At 36.1% G+C, this 23834-nt stretch overlaps 1 protein-coding gene across 2 annotated transcripts; it reads right to left on the minus strand.

Annotated features, from left to right (window-relative positions):
• Positions 1-444: 444 nt before the first annotated feature.
• On the minus strand, positions 445-22263 carry LOC106919877 (glutamate receptor ionotropic, kainate 1-like). Of its 2 annotated transcripts, XM_088011664.1 has the most exons (16): positions 21833-22263; positions 14117-14284; positions 13762-14019; positions 9573-9754; positions 9120-9173; positions 8726-8899; positions 7159-7302; positions 6628-6735; positions 5892-5930; positions 4693-4806; positions 4395-4598; positions 4082-4305; positions 3665-3783; positions 2763-2980; positions 2393-2618; positions 445-1664 (listed from the first exon to the last, which is right to left on the minus strand). In XM_088011664.1, the coding sequence occupies exons 1-16, from the start codon at positions 22032-22034 to the stop codon at positions 1375-1377; spliced, it is 2724 nt and encodes a 907-aa protein (XP_087867790.1). In that variant the 5' UTR covers positions 22035-22263; the 3' UTR covers positions 445-1374. The 2 variants fall into 2 exon arrangements, with proteins under 2 accessions (XP_087867790.1, XP_087867791.1); XM_088011665.1 differs by lacking the exon at positions 5892-5930.
• Positions 22264-23834: the final 1571 nt, after the last annotated feature.

Here is a 23834-nt window from a genome sequence, read left to right on the forward strand (position 1 = left end):
AAAAAATTGTAGGTTACCTTCCTAGCATACTGACTTAACACAGGAAATTTTTAGTCAGATTAAAGGTGACAGGTTGAAAATAAGGTTAAATGTCTAATGTATTTCTAAATGGCAGCATTCTTTTAACCACAATTTTGACAATGCACCACAAAACATTTGCAAACATTTCAGATATCTCTAGCTGGAAAACTGGGTTAATTCATATTTCTCTGACCTGCTTTAGTTCTAGCCAACACCACAGAGAGTTGATTTTGCCCCTTTTCTTTTCCTTCACCAAAATCACCACCAACTTTCAGGCAATCTGCTTAGATCCTCTGTGTTTTGTTGTTGTTGTTGTTGTTGTCATAAAAACATGCACATTACTTCCCCATTAATGTCTGGATAATGTCTGAAGTGATGCCATTTACTCTTAATTGCTCTATAATATTAAGCTTTCCTGAAACAAAATCTGTTGTAAAGCAAAGGTGGAGTATTTGAGAAATGATCTGTTAAGTGCAGTGACAGATCTGTGATGTTGTTGGTTTGTTTGTTTCTCTTCCGAAGACCCAGTGAAATACCAGGACATTTTGAATGCAAATCCTGTGTATTTTGCCAGCAATATGAAAATAGCTTGTCGTTTGAGCATTCAATAAGATGACTATCCAACACACATACATACCTATTAGAGTTTTGTATTAATACCTCTTATCAGTAAAAAATGGAACAAAAAAAAGTCGAATATTAAAAGGTGCAACGTTCTCATACGACTTTAGTCATCCCAAAACAAATTCAACACAACAAATCTTGAACAAGCATGTTCATAAACTTCATATAAGACAAAAAAATGTAAACCAACTTCATGAACAAGTATTTCACTGAACAGTCATTCATAAACAGTTTGAAAACAACAGTGAGCGAATAAGTCCATTTCTGTGCAATGCTGTGCTAAGATTTAAATCCTCCAAAAAACACAATTTTTGAAGCTGCTATGGCAGAAAAAAAATGTTCTCAAGCCTCTCCATTCAGACGAAATGTGACGGCTTAACAATAATGCTTCCGACATGCAGAACAATGTTACACTGCATTCCAAAAAATATGGCCAGCCCAGATAGTCAAGTATCACAACTCATATAATTTGTTTTCAGAGAAAGGGATTCTAATAAAAACTTTAATCAAGACTAACATCTTTGTGTTTGCTACTTTAAAAACTACTAAAACACACAACGTTTTTGTTAAAAACATATTCTTTGATTGTAGCAATGCAGTTTTTAAGTCTAGGTTTAATCGGACTTATATTTTTTTATTATTGGCTCTCTTACAACCATAGTCCTGTAAAAGAATATGATAACACAAAGTTATAGTAGGTGCATTGAAGTCTTTGAGTCCCATTATTTGTTAATATTTGTTGTGCCACTCACACTGGCCAACACTCACCTCCTCAATGTCCAAGTTTTTTCTGGATTTGTAAATAAATTCTCCAATTGCAACAAAAACTGAGAGGACTAGTCCAGCTGCCAACACTATAAAGATCCCTCCTATGTTCTCCACACCCAAAGCACTGGCCTCTTTGCTGTCCTCCTCTGGACACCCATTCCCTCTCCACCATTTCTCCTTCATCATGTGCAGCTTTCCTTCTTCCTGAAGCTGCAAGATGGCGATGGTGACCTTGTCTCTGTAAGGGGAGCCTGGAGCAGAACACAGCAGAATTATGCTGATATAATGCCTTACTTTGCATAATGCTGTTTATTGGACAAACATTCTATAGAACTTTTCATAACCTTGGAAACTTGTCTCATTTTGTCCTGTTACAAACACAAAATTCATAAACCAACACATAGCAGCACGTAAGTTTGAAGTCAAAGGAATATGTGTGACGTTTTCCAACTGTATATCATAAAATCAAAAATACTTGATCTGCGTTTACATTCAGCTCACCTAATTTAATACTTTGTAGAATCGACCCTTTATTCAATTAGCATCCTATGTCACATGATGCTGTCAATACCATGTTTCAACATGGTGACGGTGTATTACAACATGTCTGAAAAACATCACAGAGCTTCAAATGGTACTTATACTGAGATGAAATTACATCTAGGTGGACTCCATTTGCTCATTCGGTGACTTTTGAAGGCTAACCGTAATGTATAGGGTTACTATGAGTCTAAATATAGAAGCACACCACACTTTTCAGATCTTTATTCAGAAGCAACTTTAAATATTATTCCTTTCACAACAGAACCGTGTTCTACATTGTGTTGGTCTATCACATGAATTCCTAACATAGTGCACTGAAGATTGTGGTTGTAATGTGACAAAATGTAAAACAAGAATTAAAGGGGTATGAATCCTTTTCTACAGCAATGTGTTAGTGTCCCTTTTTCTTACAGGTGTTATTGGTCTGCTGTCTTACCAATTGGAGTTCCCACACCGTAGCCCTTAGAATCTATCAAGCCTCCAATCTGCGTGAGGTTGCAGTTGCGCTGGCTGATATACTCGATGCTGGTAGACTCCATCAGAAGAGCGTAGTCTGTGGTGAGGACCCTCTGAATCCCTTCGCGGTTGTTTTTCACCAATGCTGTGTTTTTTCGGCTGCTCATAAATGCCCACATTTTCTCATAGGTTGAGATCTTAGATTTCTGTTGAAAACAAAATTACAAATTGTGTACAAGTGAGCAAACATTTCGCATTCATTTCAACAATAAACTACCCAGCCGCTGCACTTAACTTTATGTATCTAGACACATCTGTCACAATACATTTTAGCATGAATAAAAATGTACCTTGAAAAAGGTCATGGTGGACCCATCTCGCACTGCACCGTACTCGATCTTTGTTTGCTTGGCCAAGTCGTCTGCAGAGTCAATCGGTGAGTCCATTCTCTCCACAGTGAGGAAAGCAGCCAGATTGGCAGTGTATGAGGAGATTATGATCAGAGTGAAGAACCACCATATTCCTCCTACTATCCTTGTTGAAAGAGCCTTAGGCATCAATTCAGACCCTGGAGGGGTAGTAAGACATATTAGATCATCCGTCCAAAATTAAAATAATGATGAAACCTGGAGTTTTAGCAGTATTATGCATGTGGTTATGCTGTGAAAACTACATAAAAAATATGCAGTGCCCTCCAAACTCATTGGCACACATTATAAAGCTTTATAAAGCTTTACTTTAAAAAGCTTTATAAAATAATTATTTATTTCAGAAATGTGATTCCACAAAGAAAATCAACTGTTTTACAAAAGCTTTACAAAAATTTATTTTTTTAATTTAATAAAATTATCTTTGTAATTATCTTTGTAATTTTTTTGCTGGCCAATTTGTTGGTGAGCCCCTATGCTCAGTTTTAATTTTTTTACAGGACTTATTGGAAAGCCAATACTTGCTGCACCAGCAATTTTATAAAATAAAATTTAAAAAAATCTTTGTTATATTATCTACATTTTTCAGTTTGAGGTACTGCAATGTCCATCCACCTATCCAGACGAGGGGCAGGGTACATCCTGTGCCATCAGTCCATTTTAAGGCAACAAATAAGCACAGATGGTAACTGAAAACACTGATGCATAAACTGACATACTCACTCCTGAGGAGAATTCAAATACACTGAGTAACCTAATACGTATTTTTTTGGACAGTGGGAAGAAGCCGGAGTACTCGGAGAGAAAACCATTAATAAGCATACCTTGCTGCATAAGTGCTCCAACTCCAAACCAGACACTGTTGATTAGGGTAAAGTTGTTTTCAACCACATCTGAGTCTGGATTGCAGGGGTGAGGGTTATACCATTCATATGGAGTGAACCTGAAGGTCATGAATAGAAATTGAATGAAATACAACATAAAACAACCACAAAACTTACATTTACTCTGATCCTTTATTGTTTAGTGAAACATTCCATTGCTAAGTTATATGCCAGCTGGATATTGGTCGCATCCTAACAATTACATCTCTAAAAATGTCGTAATCATAAAAAAAAATCCTGCTTCTTTGTCTATTAGTGCATTGCTGTGTGAAAAAAACATTTTGAATTTGCATAATTAGGTTAAAGCTGAACTCGTGAATTAACCAATTTTGTTTTTTCAGTCTTGTGTAAGAATACCTGGCGATGACAAACAGCACACAGCTGACTCCAAGGCATGCCAGCAGCACATACATCCAGATATCAGGAGAGAGTGGGTTGAGAAAGGAAAACACCCCAGGATTTGTGCCATTTGGTTTGTGGTAGAGGATGCTGATTCCTAATGTCATGAAGGGCTTGGAGAAGTCTATCACCTTTTCCCTGACGTAGGTAATGGTGAGAGGGGCCACAGCGAGGTCAGCCACCTGGGAACAAAGAAAAGCCGCACATTCAGGTGATGCTGCAGACGTTTTGTCATTCCCATAGGAAAAAGATACAATGGAGTAATACTCACATGATCAATAAGTTCACGCACCATGCCGTTCCACTCCCCCTTGTCATTCTGTGCTCCGTATTTTCCATCTGACACCAGTTTTACCTCGTAGGAGAAGCCCAAAATGTTTGAGAGCTCTTTGAGTAGGTCAAGGCAGTAACCTTCAAAGCGGTCATTCCCATATAGTGGCTTATCCGATTTTTTATACATGACATAGGGATTTTCCTGGTAATGGACACAAAGGATGAACTACCTTAGTTTGAAAGATTCTTATGGTAATCAAATGTTTCCTGGTGACAAACTTTTTTTCTGCTCCTACCAGAATAGTAGTGACAACGAGGGTCCTGTTGGCCATCGAATCTGTGACATTTGTGGAGGAGTCCCTGTTGGTTTCTGTTAAATTAAGGCCTGTCTGGGAGTTCCAGATACCAATCTGTAAGGAAGAAGAAAACAAGAATAACTAAACCAGAAGGAGAGATGCGATCTATGACTAAATCAACTAACACACAATCAGGGAAAGCAACGCAGGAGGGAACAGAAACACGTACAGATACAGGTACAATTCCAGGCAGAACTTTAAACATGTATTTTCAGCATGAATCCTTTTTTTTTAATTTTGAGTTTTTAATTATTTATTTTGACCTGTTCTTTCTTTAGGGTGCAATTATCACACAGCATACAACAGTAATGTTATTAAGTTCCTGTTGATGTGGATTTTCTCTAAAACATGTGGTCAAAATTGTAGCCATTAGCAAACTTCTGACCGGAAAAAAGCTTGTGGTTCCTTTAGGGCATGCTAAGTGATAGTTAACCAAATATTAGGGGGGCAGGAGAGAGGCGGGAGGGCATTAAAATTGTTGGAAACAAACAACATTAACCTTTTGAGAGGATCCTGACCTCTACCTTGTTGAAAATGTAAGCACTATGCTTAAAAGTTGGGTTCATAGCTGCAAAACCAAGCAATTTAAATGAAAGCCAGAATTATACCAGCAGCTCTCTAAAAGTGAATGTTAGAGGTTTCACTAACAAAGCTACGTTTGGCCAAATATTAATTGAGGTGTGTGTTTGTGCCTAAATATATAGTTTTGTCCCTTTTTATATTAGAAAAACATTATAATAAGTTCAAATGTCTGCACTCAATATTATTGTTTTTTAATCACCGCAGCTGTGTCATATAATTATCCCCCCGAGGGAAAAGGACAGTTATTGAATTATTGTGACATTAATCCCCATGATGAATGATTGAAAACTTCTGACCAGAACAGGTGCTGTTAGCAAGAAAATAAATAAAAATGCAGCAGAAGGAAAGGTTTGGATTTTTTTGCAAATTGAAAAATACAGGGAAGGGAAACAGAACACAACAACTAGAATCAAAATAGCCAGAGCAGAAATGTTAAACATTTCTTCCCATCAGTTCCCAAATCTCTTTATGAAAAAGAGAAAACATCACAGAAAGCACAGGGGTAATCACTAAGTATTATTAATATCTTAGCCTGCAAAGGCAACTAAAATACAGACCTTTTTCCACACTTTATTCAGGCGGCTGCCCGTCATTGACTTGCAAAAATAATAAAGAGAAAAAAATTTTATCACAGAGCCCTGAGCTTAACTCTAAATACAAGAATGGATGTTAACTCTAACTTCCTGGTAAGTTTTCAATTAGTTCTAATGTAATTTTTCACTTTTAATTGTTTGAACTTGCCTAAAAGCTTTTAGGTGTTATTATTCCATTACCAGATAATAAACCTCTTACTGCACTGCTGTAATGTAGTCTGCTATTTTCAGTGAGCTTAAAGGAAGGTGAAAAAAAAAAAAAAAAATCAGGTCCAATTATTTGCATCACGGTATAAAAATATTTTACAAATTTCTTCATGTGAATTATATTTTGAACATCACATATCAGGGTCTATGTTTTCATGTAATTATTACTGAGCAAAAAAATGGTTGAAAACCTGTTGAAAAATTAATAATACCAGTAATCAGAGAAAAATGTGTTGTTGTCTTAGTGTCCGTTAACTTAAATAAAATACATTTATTTCACAAGTGTGCCGTGGCAAAGTATTTGCCCCGACAGATTTCTTTTGTTTTTGCCTTTTTGTCTTAGATCATCAAAAAGACTTGAATGTTAGACAAAAATAACTTGATACGGTTTTCAAATGAAGATATGACTTAGACAGGGAGAAAAGTCTTGCGAATTAAAACTTTGAAAAACGCCAGTGTTGTTCACTAACAGTACATGTGTCAGAGGGTTCACCTTCTCCAAGCCATCCTCCTTTAGGCTGATCACATCTAAATCAAATTCTTTGCGCAGACCGTCTGTCTTGTTAATGGCGATTTGTCCTGTCAAACCGTCCCATTGTGTCTGAGGCAAAAAAGAGGACAGAAAACACAGTTACTCTTTTGTTTTAAGAATAACTGAAAAATCAAGCAAAAAGAAAAGAGAATTTTTTAGAGAATTAATAATTAAGCAGAGAACCACATTAACCACATTAAGTGTATTTCAATGGATTTTTTTTTACATATGCTGGTTTACCTGATGAAATATAAAATATTTCCATCTAGAACATTGTGATGTTGAAATAAGCTAATTTCATCCTGAGTAGGAAGCATTGCTCAGACATATCTGATGGATGGATGGATGGATGGATGGATGGATGGATGGATGGATGGATGGATGGATGGATGGATGGATGGATGGATGGATGGATGGATGGATGGATGGATGGATGGATGGATGGATGGATGGATGGATGGATGGATGGATGGATGGATGGAGCTAACTCACGTCCTTCAGCAGGTTTATGAAGCGCGATCCGAAGCGCCAGGGTTTGTGTCGGTGGCACTGCAGGGAGCTGACGGTGATCTGTGAGGTGCGTTGTGAGGCAGCAGCCACCATGTAAACAGCATCATACATCAGAGCCGCCTCAGTCTGGAAGAGAAACACGTCCATCATCATAATCCATCTGCGGGATCACAAATCGCATGCCGCGCACTTATCACATCAGGACTGTTGATGCATGTGCACGGCCTCATGTGGTTCTTCGAATCAGATGCAATCACACAGAAGACCACAATCACTCATGGTGAGCACAGTTTGGTGTTCAATTTTCAGACTGTACACACAACCTGTTGCATCCACTGCATCAAATAAAATGAAATTAATCTCAATAAAAGCCTTTTTGCCTCTAAAATTATTTCATTTGCAGATAATTCCTTGCTTTATGATAACAAAAAAAAAATACATTGTTTCATTTAACATAACTTTAAACATTCTGGCAAAAAAAAAAAAGATATTGTGCAAAATGAGCGAAGAAAAAAACTCAGGGTTTTTTCTTACTTTTTCTTTATCCTAATTAATTGCTCAGAGCCCCAGGGGTGCTTCATATTAAAGTTTTTCTCTGTAATCTGGTCTTGAAATTAGACTTTAAATATATTTCTGGTCAAAACAGTCTTCCTGAGCACGAATAGCCTATTACATTTAGGCTGTTGTTGATTTTCTTTAAAGTACATCTAGACCTGAGGGGCACATGTTTACATTTACTAGACATGTTCTATAATCTACACATCCTCAAAACTATCTATAGAAGGGTTTTAAATATGTACAAACCCTCCACAAATGTGTTGTTAAATATCCTTTAGAAAACTGCTTTTCAACCACACTTTTTTTTTGGCATCAACAAGCATTTGGCATAATTCTGGCTGGATATTGGATCACATTTTTTGGCAATAGTAGTAGAGTGCTTTTCAATTGATTGGTTTTCTGGCACAGGTTTGACTTTTAAGTAAAATCTACAAATTGTCATTACAGTTAAGGTGGGGATTTGGGCAGGCCATCTGGAAGCTGAATGTTAGCCTTTTTTATCCATTTAAAACTCTGTTTTTATGTGTCTGGAATCATTGTCCTGTTGGAACAGCCAGTTAGGTCCATGTTTTAACTATCTAATCAGATCATTTCCCCTAAGAAGAAACAAACTTGGTTATAAAGGGTAGGCAAGTTATCTGTACGCCTTCTACTCCAAAATCAGTATCATCAAAACTGCCCATATGGATAAGCCAAATGTCTTCTGGAGAGAATGTTAAAGGTCAGATAAGACAAATATTTCCGACTATGAAAAATAATAAAAAATAATCAAATACCGTATCACAGTATTTGATACTTTCCCTGTAACCTGCTGAGCAGCATTTAATGAATGTGTGTGGGATCTAAGCATATATTTAAATACGCAATTATTGACCCTAATCAGGAAAAATAAACTGTTCTAATAAATCAGGCCAGTAACAAAAGTCATTTCTGTGTCTATATTGAATGTCTGTAGGCTTCTATCCAGATTTGTATGTCAGATTAAACTTACGGTCATCATTCCCTCCATCATTCCAGTCTCGATTTTGGAGGGAGCCTGCAGGCGCTCCATGGCCCACCTCTCCAGCACCGAAGCCACTCTAGGATTGTCCACGTTGAGCAGCCTAAATCCCGTCATGTTGACCCCACTGTAGCGGTAAGGCTCCAGGTCAAGGGCGAACAAGTCCTGTAAAATTCAACAACTGGGTCAAAGATGAAGAATCAATACAATGTGCATTAAGTTGAAAAGAAAAATGTCATGTTTTCTTTAACTAAAGGCTTTTAAACGTTCGTTTCAGTGTAACTCATTTGTTTCACTTTAAAAATATTAAATGTATTGAATAATCATAAAACAAAGCGCTTATACGTGCCATAAATCAGCTCATTGATGGACTATTTTTTCTTACCAATGTGGTGAAGAAGTAGTGATAATACTCAGTCATCATTCCCATAGACAGGATCTAAACAGAAATAAACATGGTGTTCAGTTTTCCTTTTAGTTACACTTTTTACAGGGATGAAGTGAGAATAAAATATAGTCTTTTTTACATTTTAGATCACACCCAAACCACAATTTTGGCAATGCATTCATTTACTTTGATCCATTTTGTGCTATTTGGATAGTTTGTATTAACACGAATCCCAGTGAGTAAATGTCATAATTTTGTTATTTTTCCAGTTAATCTGTGCAATGTCTCTTCCTGGACTGGGAGTAGAAAATAGGATTTCAGAGTAGAATTGGACTACTCTTGCTCAGGGTCAACATTAAACCCAAAACCACAGCAACACATGTCACCTATATTTGAGAATGTTAAATAAAACTTCTATCTGTAGTACGTGTATCTATAAAACTTGAGTACCTGCTTTAGGACGTCAGCTGATGTTTGGTAAGAGCAGTCAAAGATAACAAAGAACTCCTTCCCCTTCTTCATCTCTTTCAGTAGGGGACGGGCATCTTTGCTTCCTGATGGCAGCTGCCGGATCTTGATTTTGATTGTATATCTGGATGGAGCTTTGATCAACTCTTGCAGACGAATCAGACCTTTAAATTAAACAGCAGGCCACAATTATTGGACTATACACATTTCAGTAGAACTAAACCAAGAAGTAAATAACATTTTTCTATCCCGTGTTGCCCTACTATTCACTTTTATGTATCTTATCGGGAGTTACAGTCCAACACATTTTGTCACATTTTGTTGAAGGGAAAAACACAGAGTACAGATATTTTGCATTTTATTTCTACAAATAGAGTCCGGAAAAACATAAGTGGGCATTTGAATTGATAGCTGCAAGCCTTTAATTATGTCTCTGCCAGCTTTGTACATCTAAAGACTGGTGTTGCCCATTTCTCTTTGCAAAATGGCTCAAACTCAGCCAGAGTAAATGGAGAGCACCTGTGAACATTAATTTATAAGTCTTGCCACATATTCTCCATTGGATTTCGGTCTGGAGTAACAAATCAATATGCTCTCAACTAAGCACTGCTTCAAGCTCTAGGTGAATGCTTAGAGTTATTATCCTGATGAAAGATAAACCTTAGCCTCAGTTACATGTCTCAGGAATAGAATCAAGTTAGCATAATAGTACCACTAACATGTTTCACAGTACATGAAAGATTGGCTTTGTTCTTTCTAGTAGTGATGGGCTATCTGAATCCAGGCTTCGAGGATTGTACCGAGTAAAAAGGGGGCGTGTCCGATGGAGCCCCGCTTCGAGCCTTGTGTTGTCTTGCTGAAAACCACGTGACTGGCAACAAACAAGGCCTCACATTGCATGGGTCACGCGACTGCTTTATTTTGCGTGTCGGTTTTCAAAATAAAAGCGCGATGAGCCATGCTGCTTCATGGGTTGTTGTCCATTTGGTCGCGCATCAGAGGAGAATATTTGTCTTCAGTGGCCAAAATAAAATGAACATTGACCAACATATTTGATGTGTATTGATGATGGCACTCATCAAAATGTAATGTTTGATACTGATTTTCTCAATTGTAGATTATGTTGTTTTTTTTTATAACTATATTTTTGTGATTTTATGATGTAAATCTCTTTGAACTGCATTGTTGCTGAAACGTGCTACACAAATAATCTTGATTGATTGTCTGAAATGGAGCCAGCAAGAGGAAAATCTCTGACATCTGGGAATACTTTGAGATTATCCTCACAATCACCTTCTGCAAAGTTTCACTATTATTTGTAGTCTGATTAGCAAAGATAAATCAGTCTTGCACAGCAGAAACAGATTTAATCCTGTTGCAGAACTAAAATTCAACATGTAGCCAAACATTAGGGATGAGAGCCAACTAGAAATCCAAGAAAAAGTGAATGCACCAACAGCCACTGCACTCCCAAGACACTAAAACATCAAATGTCTTTATTGTCAAATCTGTCGAAGAAAACCCAGCACAACCACTGACGTTCAACATATACCAGGATTAGATTGGCTACAAATAATTTTAATAATTAAAACTGAAGTCCTAAAAGGGGTGTGGGTTTTAATTTTTTTATCTTTTTTAATCTTTATTTTTTTCAAAATCTCTTTCTCGTTTTTACTGTTTATTCAATGTCACATGCTGTTTTTTAACTATGTAAAGCACTTTGAAATGCCTTGCTGCTGAAATGTGCTATACAAATAAAATTTGATTGATTGATTGATTGATTGATTGATTGATTGATATGACAATTAAATATGGTTTCATTGATTCTCCTGTTACTAAACATGAGTTTGATGAAAACTTTGTGACAATATTGCATTTAGTAGTTTCTGGAAGTATGATTCAACTGAGTGACAAGGGTTAGAAAGCTTTATTGCTTCATGAGGCTTCATTTGCCCATCACCACTTTCTAGTTTTCCATAAAGGCTACATTTCTTGGGTGTACAAAGACTGCTGTAAGATGAATGTGAGAGAATTATAATGAAACAGTGACATTTTTTTGCTCAATTTGTCAAGTGTAACTTTGACAGATTGGTTTTTGAGATGACCTGTAGGGGGCAGTGATAGGAAATCTCAACCAATACGTTTAGAACCACACAGTAAAGGAAGCCAATCCTGATTAGTTTTGCTAGGTTAGCAATACAATGAGTAAAATTAAATTAAAATGATAACAATACAATCCGTTTTTTGTACAAGTAAAGCCATAAAGGACGTCTGTTTGTTGCCATAGTTGACCGTTATACAGCTAATTGCTATCCTTGTAGCATTAGAAAGTTGTCGAAGAAGCGAGAATGTTTGACTTCCACGTTGGTAAGTTCTTGGTTGATTTTGAGATAAAAACTTATTCGTATCAACTGAAATATGCCTGTAAATTCCACCTTATGAAAACATTCAAATAAATTATGCGACTTTCGATATCGTTTTATATCCTCCTATTTAGAATGTTATGTTAATTTCGGTATAGTTACTTCGTCTCCCTCTGGTGGACACGAGGGGAAACTACAAAAGTCACTTTTCTGCATTCGATTTAATAAATGAATAGCCTACTATTTTCTGGTAAAACTGAGAAAGTGGGTTTCGTTTGTAAAAGTGGGTTTCATCCTAAACAGTGCAGAAATGTTGTGCAGAAAAATAATTAATATTACTTACGAACTGCTAAAAAAATATATGAAAATTGTGTTTGTGATTATTTTCAGAAGCACATTTGGACACCGACAGTTCCACGAAAAGCTGGGAAAACCGCATTTGAAAAAGAAGCTGTTTATTTTAAAGGTAGGAAAGCTGTTTTGTTCGCTGGGTGGAATTTAAACATTTCAACTTTATTTCTAGTACCTATTTTTATCCCCTATGAAGATATGTTCTATTTCTGTTTGATTTATGTGCAATAGATTTTATTATCATATAGTCGTGCTGTTGTGGTCTGCTGGTGAGTGACAAATGTTGTACATAGCAACAGTGGAGTGTAGTCTCTCACAATGGAAGCCGGTGTTTCAATATCAGTAGGGTATGTTGCCCAAGTGTAACAGCTGGAGAGTGATGTGTTTTCTTTTAAGCTGTGATAAGTTTGATTATTTTTCATGTCCAGTTGCATTTGACAGTAGCCAATTATTCTATCTTGTTGTAAATCTGTAGGTTATTCATGAGAGCTGTGGGGCTCAGTTAAATTATTTTTGCTGTTTCCTGTATTTTTAGAGTACATAATAACTGTTTAAAGTGGGTTAGTTCAATTCAGATTTTAAGTAACGACCAAAAGTATAGATTTTTGTTTTATTTTTTGTAATATTGTTTTGTTTCAGAAGTAACCTGAAAAGACCATTAGAAAAACCTAGAGTAACTGTTTAGGAATTCTTTTCTCTTTTTTCCCCGCTCCTATTTGTAGTACAAATCAGTAAATAAAAAAAACATAAACACATAAATAGGAAATTAATTAGTATCTGACAACCATCCATTGCATTTACATGCATGTTATTATTTTGCTATTATTTTGCTATTTTATTTATTTCGTACAGAAAATAATACTATAGGAACAAAAAGATTTAACAATTTTTTTAAAATACTGGAATAAATGTTTGTGAAGTAATTCACAAACATTTTTTCCATTATTTAAAAAAAAAGTGTTAACTAAAATTACCTATATTGACTGATATCAGCTCACTGGTTCTCAGCTAGATTTCACCGGACCACACCAACACTTGAATGCTTTATTGTGAACCATTCCTTTGTGAATATGGTTACATGTTTAGCATTGTCATCCTGGTGGAAACTGAATACATTTGCCTTAAGATCAGGACTTTTGCAGCCTCTGCCAGGATTGTCCTAATAGTTTAGCTCAGAGGTTTACCACCTGTGCAGTTTCCAAAGACAATTTGTTGAAATTGACTTTATTTAGGTGTAGCGGAGGAGTAGAAATGCACCTTTCAGATTGGCAAAAAAATTAAAACCATTGACCATTTTCCTTTAAACTGACAACTTTGCTACTTTGTCTATTACATAAAATCCCAATGAAATGCATCAAAGTTTGTGGTTGTAATATACAAAAATACGAAAAAGGTACAAGAGGTGTGAAAAACATTTTCATACCTCTTAATTTTGTGCATATGTCATTTCGACTCACCAGTCGCATCCTCATAGACCACAGTGACTGCTTTCCACTTGTAGAACTGAACTATGTCTAACACAGCTCTGCTGATGGAGGCGTATTCAGGGTGGAGGTTAATGTAGAAGCTGTCCTTGTTGTCCACTGAGGGGTGTTTCCATCGGGTCTGGATGTGAGGGACTTCCAGTGCGTTACAGATAGACTGAACCGCACTGACCGATGAGCTGTGAGATGGACCAAACACAGCCCCAACTCCCAGAGCCAACTGGTCACATGCTGGAGGAACACATGGAACAAACAAATAGCCAAACAAAGGGTCAAATTCATAGCTCTGCCTCAACTATAAAAAGATTAGGGAGCGAACGATCCTTACCTCTTCTGGAGGCTTCAAAACTGTCAAATAGATTTATTCTCTGGATGTCGTAGGTCAGCGTGGTGTTTGGCATTAAGGTCCGGTTCCTGTTTATGTTGGTTACAGCAAATTTAAAGGCCAGTTCTTCAACGCTAATTGGTTCATTTTCAAGGGTCTCAAAGATGCCCCCTGTAAGAGAGAAAATATAGGTTGAGAACCTTACGAAAACCTTATCAGGTACAGTATATAGTCTCACCATTGTTACCAACACAGTGTTTACATTTCGTACCATTGTGTCTCTGTTTTTTCCCTCAGTTTGAACTGAATTCTCACAATTGCATTGGTTCAGTGTCATGTTTATTTCTGCCATGTAATACCTGCTAAGAGTCCTACATGAGATGACTGGATTTAGTTTCATTCGGCTCAGAGCTTGACCCTCCCTGACGTGAGCTTATTTACATAACCTGATTTTCACAAACTGACACAATAGCTTTCAAAAAAGTATCAGAGGGTTGGATAAGGTCGATGTACCAAAAGATATATTTTCTTGCAGTCCAGTGGAAGAGTGAAAACAATGTTGGAGGTTAACATCTCCAGCACTATGACAACGTTGGAGATTGTAAAGTTTGGAATCTTGGCATATGCATACATATAACATATAAGCTATACATATAACAGCAGTGTTACTCTTTTTCGTCCATTTAAGTATAACATTTCTTCCTGTTATGGTACATACTGAATTTAGACATGTTGGCAGCATTGTAGGAATCTCAGTCTCATTTTAAGGATGCTTATTCCCCTATAATATATACAAAGACACTGCTGTTTCATATATTAATGGAATGCTTCTAAAAAAAAAGGCTGGATTGGATTGAATTTCCTTAAAAAATTGTATTTCATAACATCAGGTTTACAAAACCAGAGATGGCAAATCAGTAAAGAAACAGATCAGTGGATCTCTAGCCATAATGAACACTTTAAAGAGACAGTAACACTCTACTCCGAGATCTTTCTGTGTAAAAACCACTGAAAGATTGCACTTTTCCCCCAATCAAAACATTCTAAATCCAATTACATCATCGCAATTCATAAACACTAAATATTATTTCTTAACTTAATTGACATCCATATTGTCTTCTTTATTTTCTGCAGCGTTATCTTTCATCTACTGTGACTGCGCGCTCCTCTGCCTCAAGGAGGAGGGGGGTTGTTCCAGTGTTTGGGGGGAAAAAAAAAATTCATTCTGAAAACTATCCAAATCTTAATCCAGCCTGCTGCCCCAGAAACATGGCTGCCCTGGCACAGCTGGCAGTATACACATACGTAACTCCAGCCAGGCATGAGTTCTACATAAAATATGTAGATAAAAAAGCTCATGAAGAACATTGAGATTAAGGCCAGGGAAATGTTGGATTGTCACCACTTTTGCTAGTGAATTAGTGAAAATTAAACCTCACCTTTTGAGGTGAGGTTTATGAAAAGACACTCGATATACATCTCTAGAATTGCACTGAAAAGTAGATTTATTTCAGTAATTCAATATAGACTCATCACATGAATAGTATTATAGTTTATTTGCTTATTTCAGTTGATTTTGATGACTTACAGCTAATAAAAAACGATTTGTTTCCCAGAAAGTCAAAATATTACATAAGACTCATAAAAAAATAATAATTTTTTTTTACAAATGTTAAAAGGTTTTTAAATATTATGTCATGGCTTACACAATCATGGGAAATACTCCTCATTTGACAGTTTTCCAAAAGACAATATAAAAATGGAAAATTAAGCGGAAGGAAAAGTTGTGGTAACATAAAGGTACTTAATTAACTAGCATAAGCACAGTTTTGTGAGTGTTGTGAAGCCAAGCCTAAAAAAGAATTTAGGTAGATTCTGAAGATGTGGGTTTTTCTGTGGAATGTAACTCCAAATTATTTGTGGAATTTTTCACAGAGCATATCAGAAATATGCAAAAGAAAATACAACTTGGGAAGCTAGCATAGCTAGGGACAATGCTAGTTGACTTGCTATTGGCTGACGTTTTGTCAAGCAACCAATCTTGGAGCGCTATTTATTTTCCTTGGCAGTTCCCCCATGAGTGGCGATATGGAAGACTGATATTAGCCTCTGTGGGAGACTGTTTCCCCTGTGCTGATTAAACGTTTTCAGAAGATTTCAACTGTTTGTAACTGGCTGTGGTTCCTAAACCCTACGAATATTGGCGGCATACCATTTTCCAATTTTTTTGAGAATCTGAATGTTTGATTTTCATAATTTTAATCTTAAAGACATAAGACTCTCACCTAAAACTATTATATTAATTCCCCACAAAGTGACACATTTATATTAATAAAACAGGGACTAAAATATGGCAATTTAAAGTTAGAAAAGTTCAGAATTGTCAGCTTGTAATTATTTTTCAGAATAACCTAGATTATTAATACAGATTCAGTTCTGATGTTGAAACTAGCCTGACTTTAACACAGAGGACACAGACGTAATAGGTCATTGCACTGAACGCTCTTTGAAGAATTGCCTGTGAAATTGTAATTGATTTTGGAAGGAGAGACTCCTTTAAAAAAGCTCCCCTTGAGACCCTGATTGTGAATGACCTTTTTCTTCGGTGTAGCATAGCCTGGAACCCCAAACTGAGAGAGCCTTGTCCGGACTCCCTGGTCACTAAAAGCATGCTTGAAAGTGCCAATCCTAATTATGGTTACCAAGCCTCAGAGAGCAGCTGCTGGGATCTGTTGAAGTCCTTAATTCTCTGTCCACTGGAATATACAATTCTCAGACATGCATGCGATGCCTACCATCCTAAGTGAAATGTGGGCACATGCTCCACCTGAGATGGTTTTTTATATGCTCTGACAAAATGGGAAATAGGCCTGTTCTTGACCATCTGGTCCATTTTGTTAGCCGGGTGTGCCAAGGCTGCAGCTTTAATATCGCTCCAGAAACAAAACAATCCAAGTGGCAGTCCCACAGCGGGATTTTTCATCGTATTTGAACACTTTAAAAAGCATCCATTATTAGCAAGGAGTGAAAATAAATGCTGGTATTCAAATATGTTCATTCACATTTTTTTTATTGCAATCCTCATTTAAAGAATTTCCCTTACATTTTAGCCAAAAATGTCTTATTAATAAAACATTGATTGCCAAACACGGATGATACAATAATAATTATAAATGCCTGAACATTTTCATCTACTGTTGTTGTCAACAAAGGACAAATGTATCTGATTTGTTTTACTGTTTTTCATTTCCTCTCTGAAACTCAGTGGAAAGGCACAGAGAGAGAAGGTAAATTATTTCCCGTTCATTTCCACTTGAATCAAGAACTTTAGATTTTCTGCTAAGTGTAATGAGTTTCTTGATTTGAACAGTGCAAAAGAGAGGATTAAGAGCCATGGTTATTTATCCTCAACATGAGGAGTGTTGGTCTAAGAAATCAACCCTGTTCCGCATCAGGACATATGGAGAAAATGTTCTCACTCTGCAGAAAACCTAATATCTAGGATGACACACATCATGAACATTAGATGGCAACACAAGAGTTCCTCTTGTATTGTGAAAAATGATTTTCAAATGAGCTTATACATGCATGGTGGTGAAAACTCGGAGCTTTCAATTATTAGACTATGCAAATTATTCTGCTTGTATCAACCAATAATAATTATGTTTGTCTATGCTTTAGGCTCTGACAAATGCACTCCAATGAGAATGGGTAAACGTTGTCCGCAGTGGCTTTTCATGATTGCCCCTGACTTCTGGAGAGAATATTTATAATGTGCAAAAGTGATTCTGAAATTGTTTTCCATATCTGGGAATCGGTTAGCTTTAAAATACGTCAGTACAAATGACAGTAGAAATTATTCATGTTTAGTAGAAATCCTTCACACTACCAACAGACTCAAACAAGCTTGCAGAAGTTACAATAAGCAAATACAAGCCCAAATAAGTGTTTAGTTTTTCAAAGATTGTGACAGATATGGAGAACGAGTGACACTATAACTAATCCTTCCAACTTGTGCAGTGTAGCTTTTAATTTTAACGTGATTTGTGTGGAGTAGATGCAAATCTTTGAATGTATGATAGGAATTTGGTTGCATGCAGGATAAAAAGACGCAGTGAAACATAATTTCATGACCCAATTTAAGGTTTTAGCTACATGGCATGACTTTTATTATGCAATATAGTAGAATTGTTTATATTGGTGCAACATTGTGGCTTTTGTCGGCCAATAATTCAATTTTTTCATCAAAGCTTTTGTTAATAACTTCAACAAAAGCTTATTATTAAAATTCATATTTTATCTGATGCAGATTTGATGTAAATCAAAGTACATGCTGCTTCCTGATGTATTTATAGAACAGAAATTATTTCCTTTTGTTCGCGTATTTAACGAATGAAAATAGTCAAATTTTTCAGAATTTGTCCTTTTCACTCATCAGAGCTGATGAAGGAAAAGTCGTCAGATTCCAATTTATGACCATTTGATTGATGCATAGCATTTTGTCCTAAAAGCTGCAACATAAAAAGACCTTCATGATACCTTCAATTTTTATGTCACATTTTTTTTTATCATTATTTAGTTTAATAAAAAAAAGTCACAATAGATTGAAATTCATTATGTGTACTGAGAAAAATAACACAAGGAGTAAATATTTCACCCTGTCTGTTTAGTGTTGACACATGGGGCAATCTGCTCCCTTTCTCCGCAAGTTACCAAGAAAAACAAACAAAGGGATAAGAAGGTCACAGCATCAGGGATGATGAACATCTCTGACCTATTTTTGGTTTATTATCTGACTTTTAAATTGTGCCTACTTGCATCTTTCGGGAAGTAATGGGTAAGAAGGACTTGAAATTTTATCACTATATTTGATAGTTGAAGTTTTTCTTTTTTTTTTAATGTTGCAGTCTTTTGGAAATAAATGTCTGTGTGAAGTCAGAGCCTCCCAAAAACAAATAAACAAAATGAATTATTCATTATCTAAAAGCATACTTCACGAAATGTGTTGCATTAAGTTATGCTGGTCTACTGCTAACAGTACATAATATTAAATTCAATCATATGCAGCACAAATTGATGATCTGAATCAACTAATAGCTTTACAATAGTTCAAATGGTATGAAGAATAATCCTTACCACACTGTCAGTTCTTTTTGTAAGAGGCACCATCATAGTTTTACTAAGCAACAAATTCCTGTCATTGTTTTTCACAATAACAATATAAATTACAATACTTGTTCATCGCTGTATTTTGCTACCTTTGTTTATCTGTTTAGAAACTAAAGAATTAAAAAAATAATGGTCAAAAAACAAAGTATAGGTTAAACATTGTTACACACAGTATTAGGATTAATGAGCTCTGGAAAAATCTATTATTGCTGCCATCAATAATTTCATAGATAACATTTAGGATCATTGCCCTTCCATTTGTTTTCTAATGGACCGAATAATGAATGCTAGCAGGTCACTAAGATAACAGATTCTGCTCTGGTTTCTGGCAGATTCTGATAACCTTTAGGCAGTGCTTGTTATAGACCTATTTTCCTTTCTTTTATTAGAAAATAACTATAATGCCAATGACTTTTATCCCTCTGGTCGTAAATTTATAGGTTACTCTGAAGAACTTGATTTTGTGACTCAGAAATATCTCTTGAAGAGGAGTCTTTTTAAGCGCAGAATCACAATGACATAGTGTTGTCTTTTTCTTCTCCTCACCATTCTGGGCTGCTACCCAGTGAGAGCTCTTTCCCCCTTCCCCTCCCAGCCCTTCAACGCCACCACTCCAGCATGGGTTCATGCCAGACTGTGAATGAAGGAGGAGGGTCCTAAACAGTCTAGTTTGCTCGTTTGATGTGGAGCACTGAGGTTTCTCTGTGTACAAGATAGTTGCTCACAAGCCCACGAGCAAAAATATGATCACCATAAATAAGCAAATCTTGTATCATCTACATAAAACACACAGACTTCAGAAAAATAAATCTTAAATCGGGAAATATAGTGGAAACCCGAAGCTGCTGCTTCTCCCCAGCGATGAGATTTATGTGCTGCCTAAGTACCATATTTGGGGAAGAGACTTTTCTGCATAAAGAAGATTAGTGTTAGTTGTTTAAGGGCTTGGGGGAAAAGATTTACCATTATTACCAACCCCAGTGAAAAGAGAGTGAAAGCCGGTCATATTCTCAACACTTGCCAAGTTAGGAAAACGTTAATTGAGTCAAGCCACACACCATATGGGGGAGATTAAGAAGTGTGGGGGTCATGCAGAGAATGACAAAGATTAGGTGACCTTGGAGAATGATAGACGATTGAGAGAGATTAACAATACTGAGCTCAGCTGGAAAAAGAGGGTGATAGCGAAGGCCTGACAGCCGTGGTAGTTATGCAACTCCACAATTATACAATATTAAAGACTTAAGAAGTTAAAGAAATTGAGAAAAACACAGTGCCCGTGGCTATAAAAGTGGAGAGCAGGGAGTCCTGAGGTCTAAATTTTAAAAAGCTATATTTATGATGCAATCTTCTAACCCATCGGAGGAACACAAAACTAATGGCAGGGAAGAAAAGAAGTAGCGATCTTTAATTTGCTTGCAAACACCAGCTCATTGTTGCAGACTTGCATCAGAAATCAAAGGGGAATAATGAAACGGGAGCAATGGGATTCACTTGAGGCTAAATGAGCTTGAAGGAGGGCTGGCCCGAGGTACAAGTAAACTCTGACAACTGAGGGTCCCTTGGTTGCTTTGGAGCCCCTTCCCCCAAAAATAAGACATATTGCCAAATATATATTATGTCTTACATGTGACAATTATTGCCATATGTAAGCACCATTAGTTTACTTGCATGTGAAATCCTTCATAATTTGAGAATTGTGTCAACAAAGTCCTACTTTTAAGCTGAATTAATAATTTTTCCTTTTTTTTTCTGAGCTGGAAAAACATTTCATTCACACCTTAACTGAGTAATTACATTTTTATCTGTTTGAATGTGAATGTAATAGAAAAAAGAAGCACAATCATGGACAATGTAATGGTGCGTAAGTGATGCTGTGGTGGACGATGGGCCCCAAATTAAGTTATGCTTACAACCTTGAGCCGGCTCTGGTTTTCAATATAAAGGCTGCTCATTTTTCTGTTTTGTGTATTTCACACTGCTATACTACAAAATATATTTTTTTGTTGTTGTTTTTTCTAGAACATGCTGTAAGTTTCAACTGATGATTAACTAATTCATCCATTTCACTGCAGGCTGTAATGTCAACATGATAGCATAGGAGCGAGAGAAGGGCATTGGCAAACCAAAGGGGATTAGCATGATTTTGAATAAGAAAATTAATGTCATTGAAGAGCCAACAGCTGTATCCATACCAAAAAAAAACTGCTAGTTATGCTACAATGTCATTGTGTTCTACATAAACATTCATATTTAACTGACAGATATTCTCTAGTGTTTCTGAGCGTTAAAGTATCACATTTTATTGACAGCAGAAATTTTTTGACTGTAGCTAGAATCTGTCTTTATGTAGGTGTTATGATTGATTTTTGTTCATTTCTCCTCATATATAAAACATGCAATATATTAATGCCACAAAATGTCCTTTATTACATTTTAAATTATTGAACAACCCCCAGGCTCATTGAAAAACAATGAAAAGTCACACACTAAAAGAGCTAATGAGTGCAAGGCGGAGATTACTTTTAAAAATGACTCTTTTTAACTTACCAATTCTCAGGACTTGCTGCGAAGTGAGCCAAAGCTCCCCCATAAAATACACCAGTGAAAATAACAGTCCCGTTCTTTTCACCATGGTCAGTCCTCCAAATTTGAATTTAACATTGAGATCAAGTTGTTTTTTTGTCCTCAGTAATTCATGCTGATAACTTGCCAGTCCTTGTATCCATGGCGAAAATAAACTGGAATCCATCCCATATCCATCCCTCGCACATTGTGAAAAACAAAACAAACCCAATGATAAAACATATGTGTCACAGTTTTTAGCTGCAGTTGCCACTAATCAAAAAAAAAAATCCCATTCTAGGATCTGTTATATGCCTCCATTCTTTTACTTTCCAGATTCATTCTCAAAGCGAATTTCTTATTATGTTTTCCCGGTGAACACTTGAGTTGTAAGCTGCGACGGAGGAGGAGGAGGACCGTGCACTGTGCTCCTTCTGTCAATTATGAAAGAATAGAAAACTCTTTCTGTCAGAAATTTTCAAAATAAAAGTTAGAGAATAAAATATTACTATGCAAAAGGAGTCAAATCCTAACTATGCTTTGAGATAATATTTCAGACAACTTCTATTAATTATTTTCATTTATTTCTCAAAGAAGAAAAGTCAAAGTCTGCATTTCTTAAATGCTGGTCTATATCATGTAATTTTGGAATGCATCCAAATATGAATGCTCTCTAACTTTATTCTTATGTCTATTGTGGTCATTATTCTGTTTTTTGTAAAGTCTATTTATAGTTGAAGAGGTAAATTTGGATGTTTATTTTCGGATATACAGATTTGGAATTTATTTTGATTTTCAGCTCAAGGTTGTTTTTTAGAACTTTTTTCTACCTCTACTTTTTAAATAATAAGACTCTAATTATTAGAAATATCTCTGCATTCACCCTGGCTCATCTTAGCGTTTATATTAATGCTTTTATTCTGAAATCAAGCCTGTCTTGTTTCTCCTCTAACTGCATGTGCCTTTGGCTGATTTGACACTGCCGAATACCCCCACCACTACCACCACCTCCACCCCACACAGTCGCTCGATTGAGGGCACAGCCAAGCCGTTGATCTCCAAACATGGATACGTTCTGAAGATTAACTTCAAATCTGGCAACATTCGACCTCAACAACATCTTTGCTTTGGTACACCGAGGAATGATTAAATCTTTGCTCTAGTCCTGATGGAAATGCAAATTTAATCCACAAACTGCATGGAGATGCTCCCGATAAGATTAACTATCTCAGACTGCTTATATGACACCATATTTAAGTTAAATGCAATATGTTAGTGTTACTTTATTTCAATCTGCTTTCTTCCTTAAAACAGTGGTTTGAGAAAGAAGTTTGTCAGGCCCACCGGTCCTGATAGATATTTTAGCCCTTGAAGCATTAGGGCTAAAATGCTTGTGCCTCATATATAATTAGATGAAAACATAAATACATGAGGTATATATATTTAATTTGACCTGTAGGTAATTAAATAAATTTTAGATGAAATCATAACTTTCTGACTTAGGCAAAAATCCAAATTTAGAAAAAAAAAACACAATTTCATCACATACTTTGTGTAACGCATAAACTTGTTTGGTATTTCTAAATTATTCCTCTTATGTGTAGTTTCTATCAAAAAATAATCATGGAACACAGTGGATGGAGAGAAGTATTCCTCTAACACCCGCTTCATAACATTTAGAGATATACAATCATGTGTCCAGGATCACATCGCTTTCTTTTGTTGTCATCTAGTGGTTTAAGTGTGGAAGTACAGGGGTGGTTCTAGATGCATAATTATTGTATTTTTACATAGTTTTTTATTTCTATTAGAAGAGTTATAGTAAGTTACTTTTGACAGTATGATTTTATAGTATAGTATAGACCGTATAATTTTAAAATGCAGCATATACTATGTGTGTATATATACACACATAGTATAGAGAAAAAGATAAGTTAATCCAAGAACCTTCGACTTGGACTAACTCATCTTTTGTAGACTGTCCCAC

This window comes from Poecilia mexicana, unplaced genomic scaffold, assembly GCF_051168715.1.
Source record: "Poecilia mexicana isolate PSO_F unplaced genomic scaffold, ASM5116871v1 scaffold_13, whole genome shotgun sequence".
Lineage (NCBI taxonomy): Eukaryota > Metazoa > Chordata > Actinopteri > Cyprinodontiformes > Poeciliidae > Poecilia > Poecilia mexicana.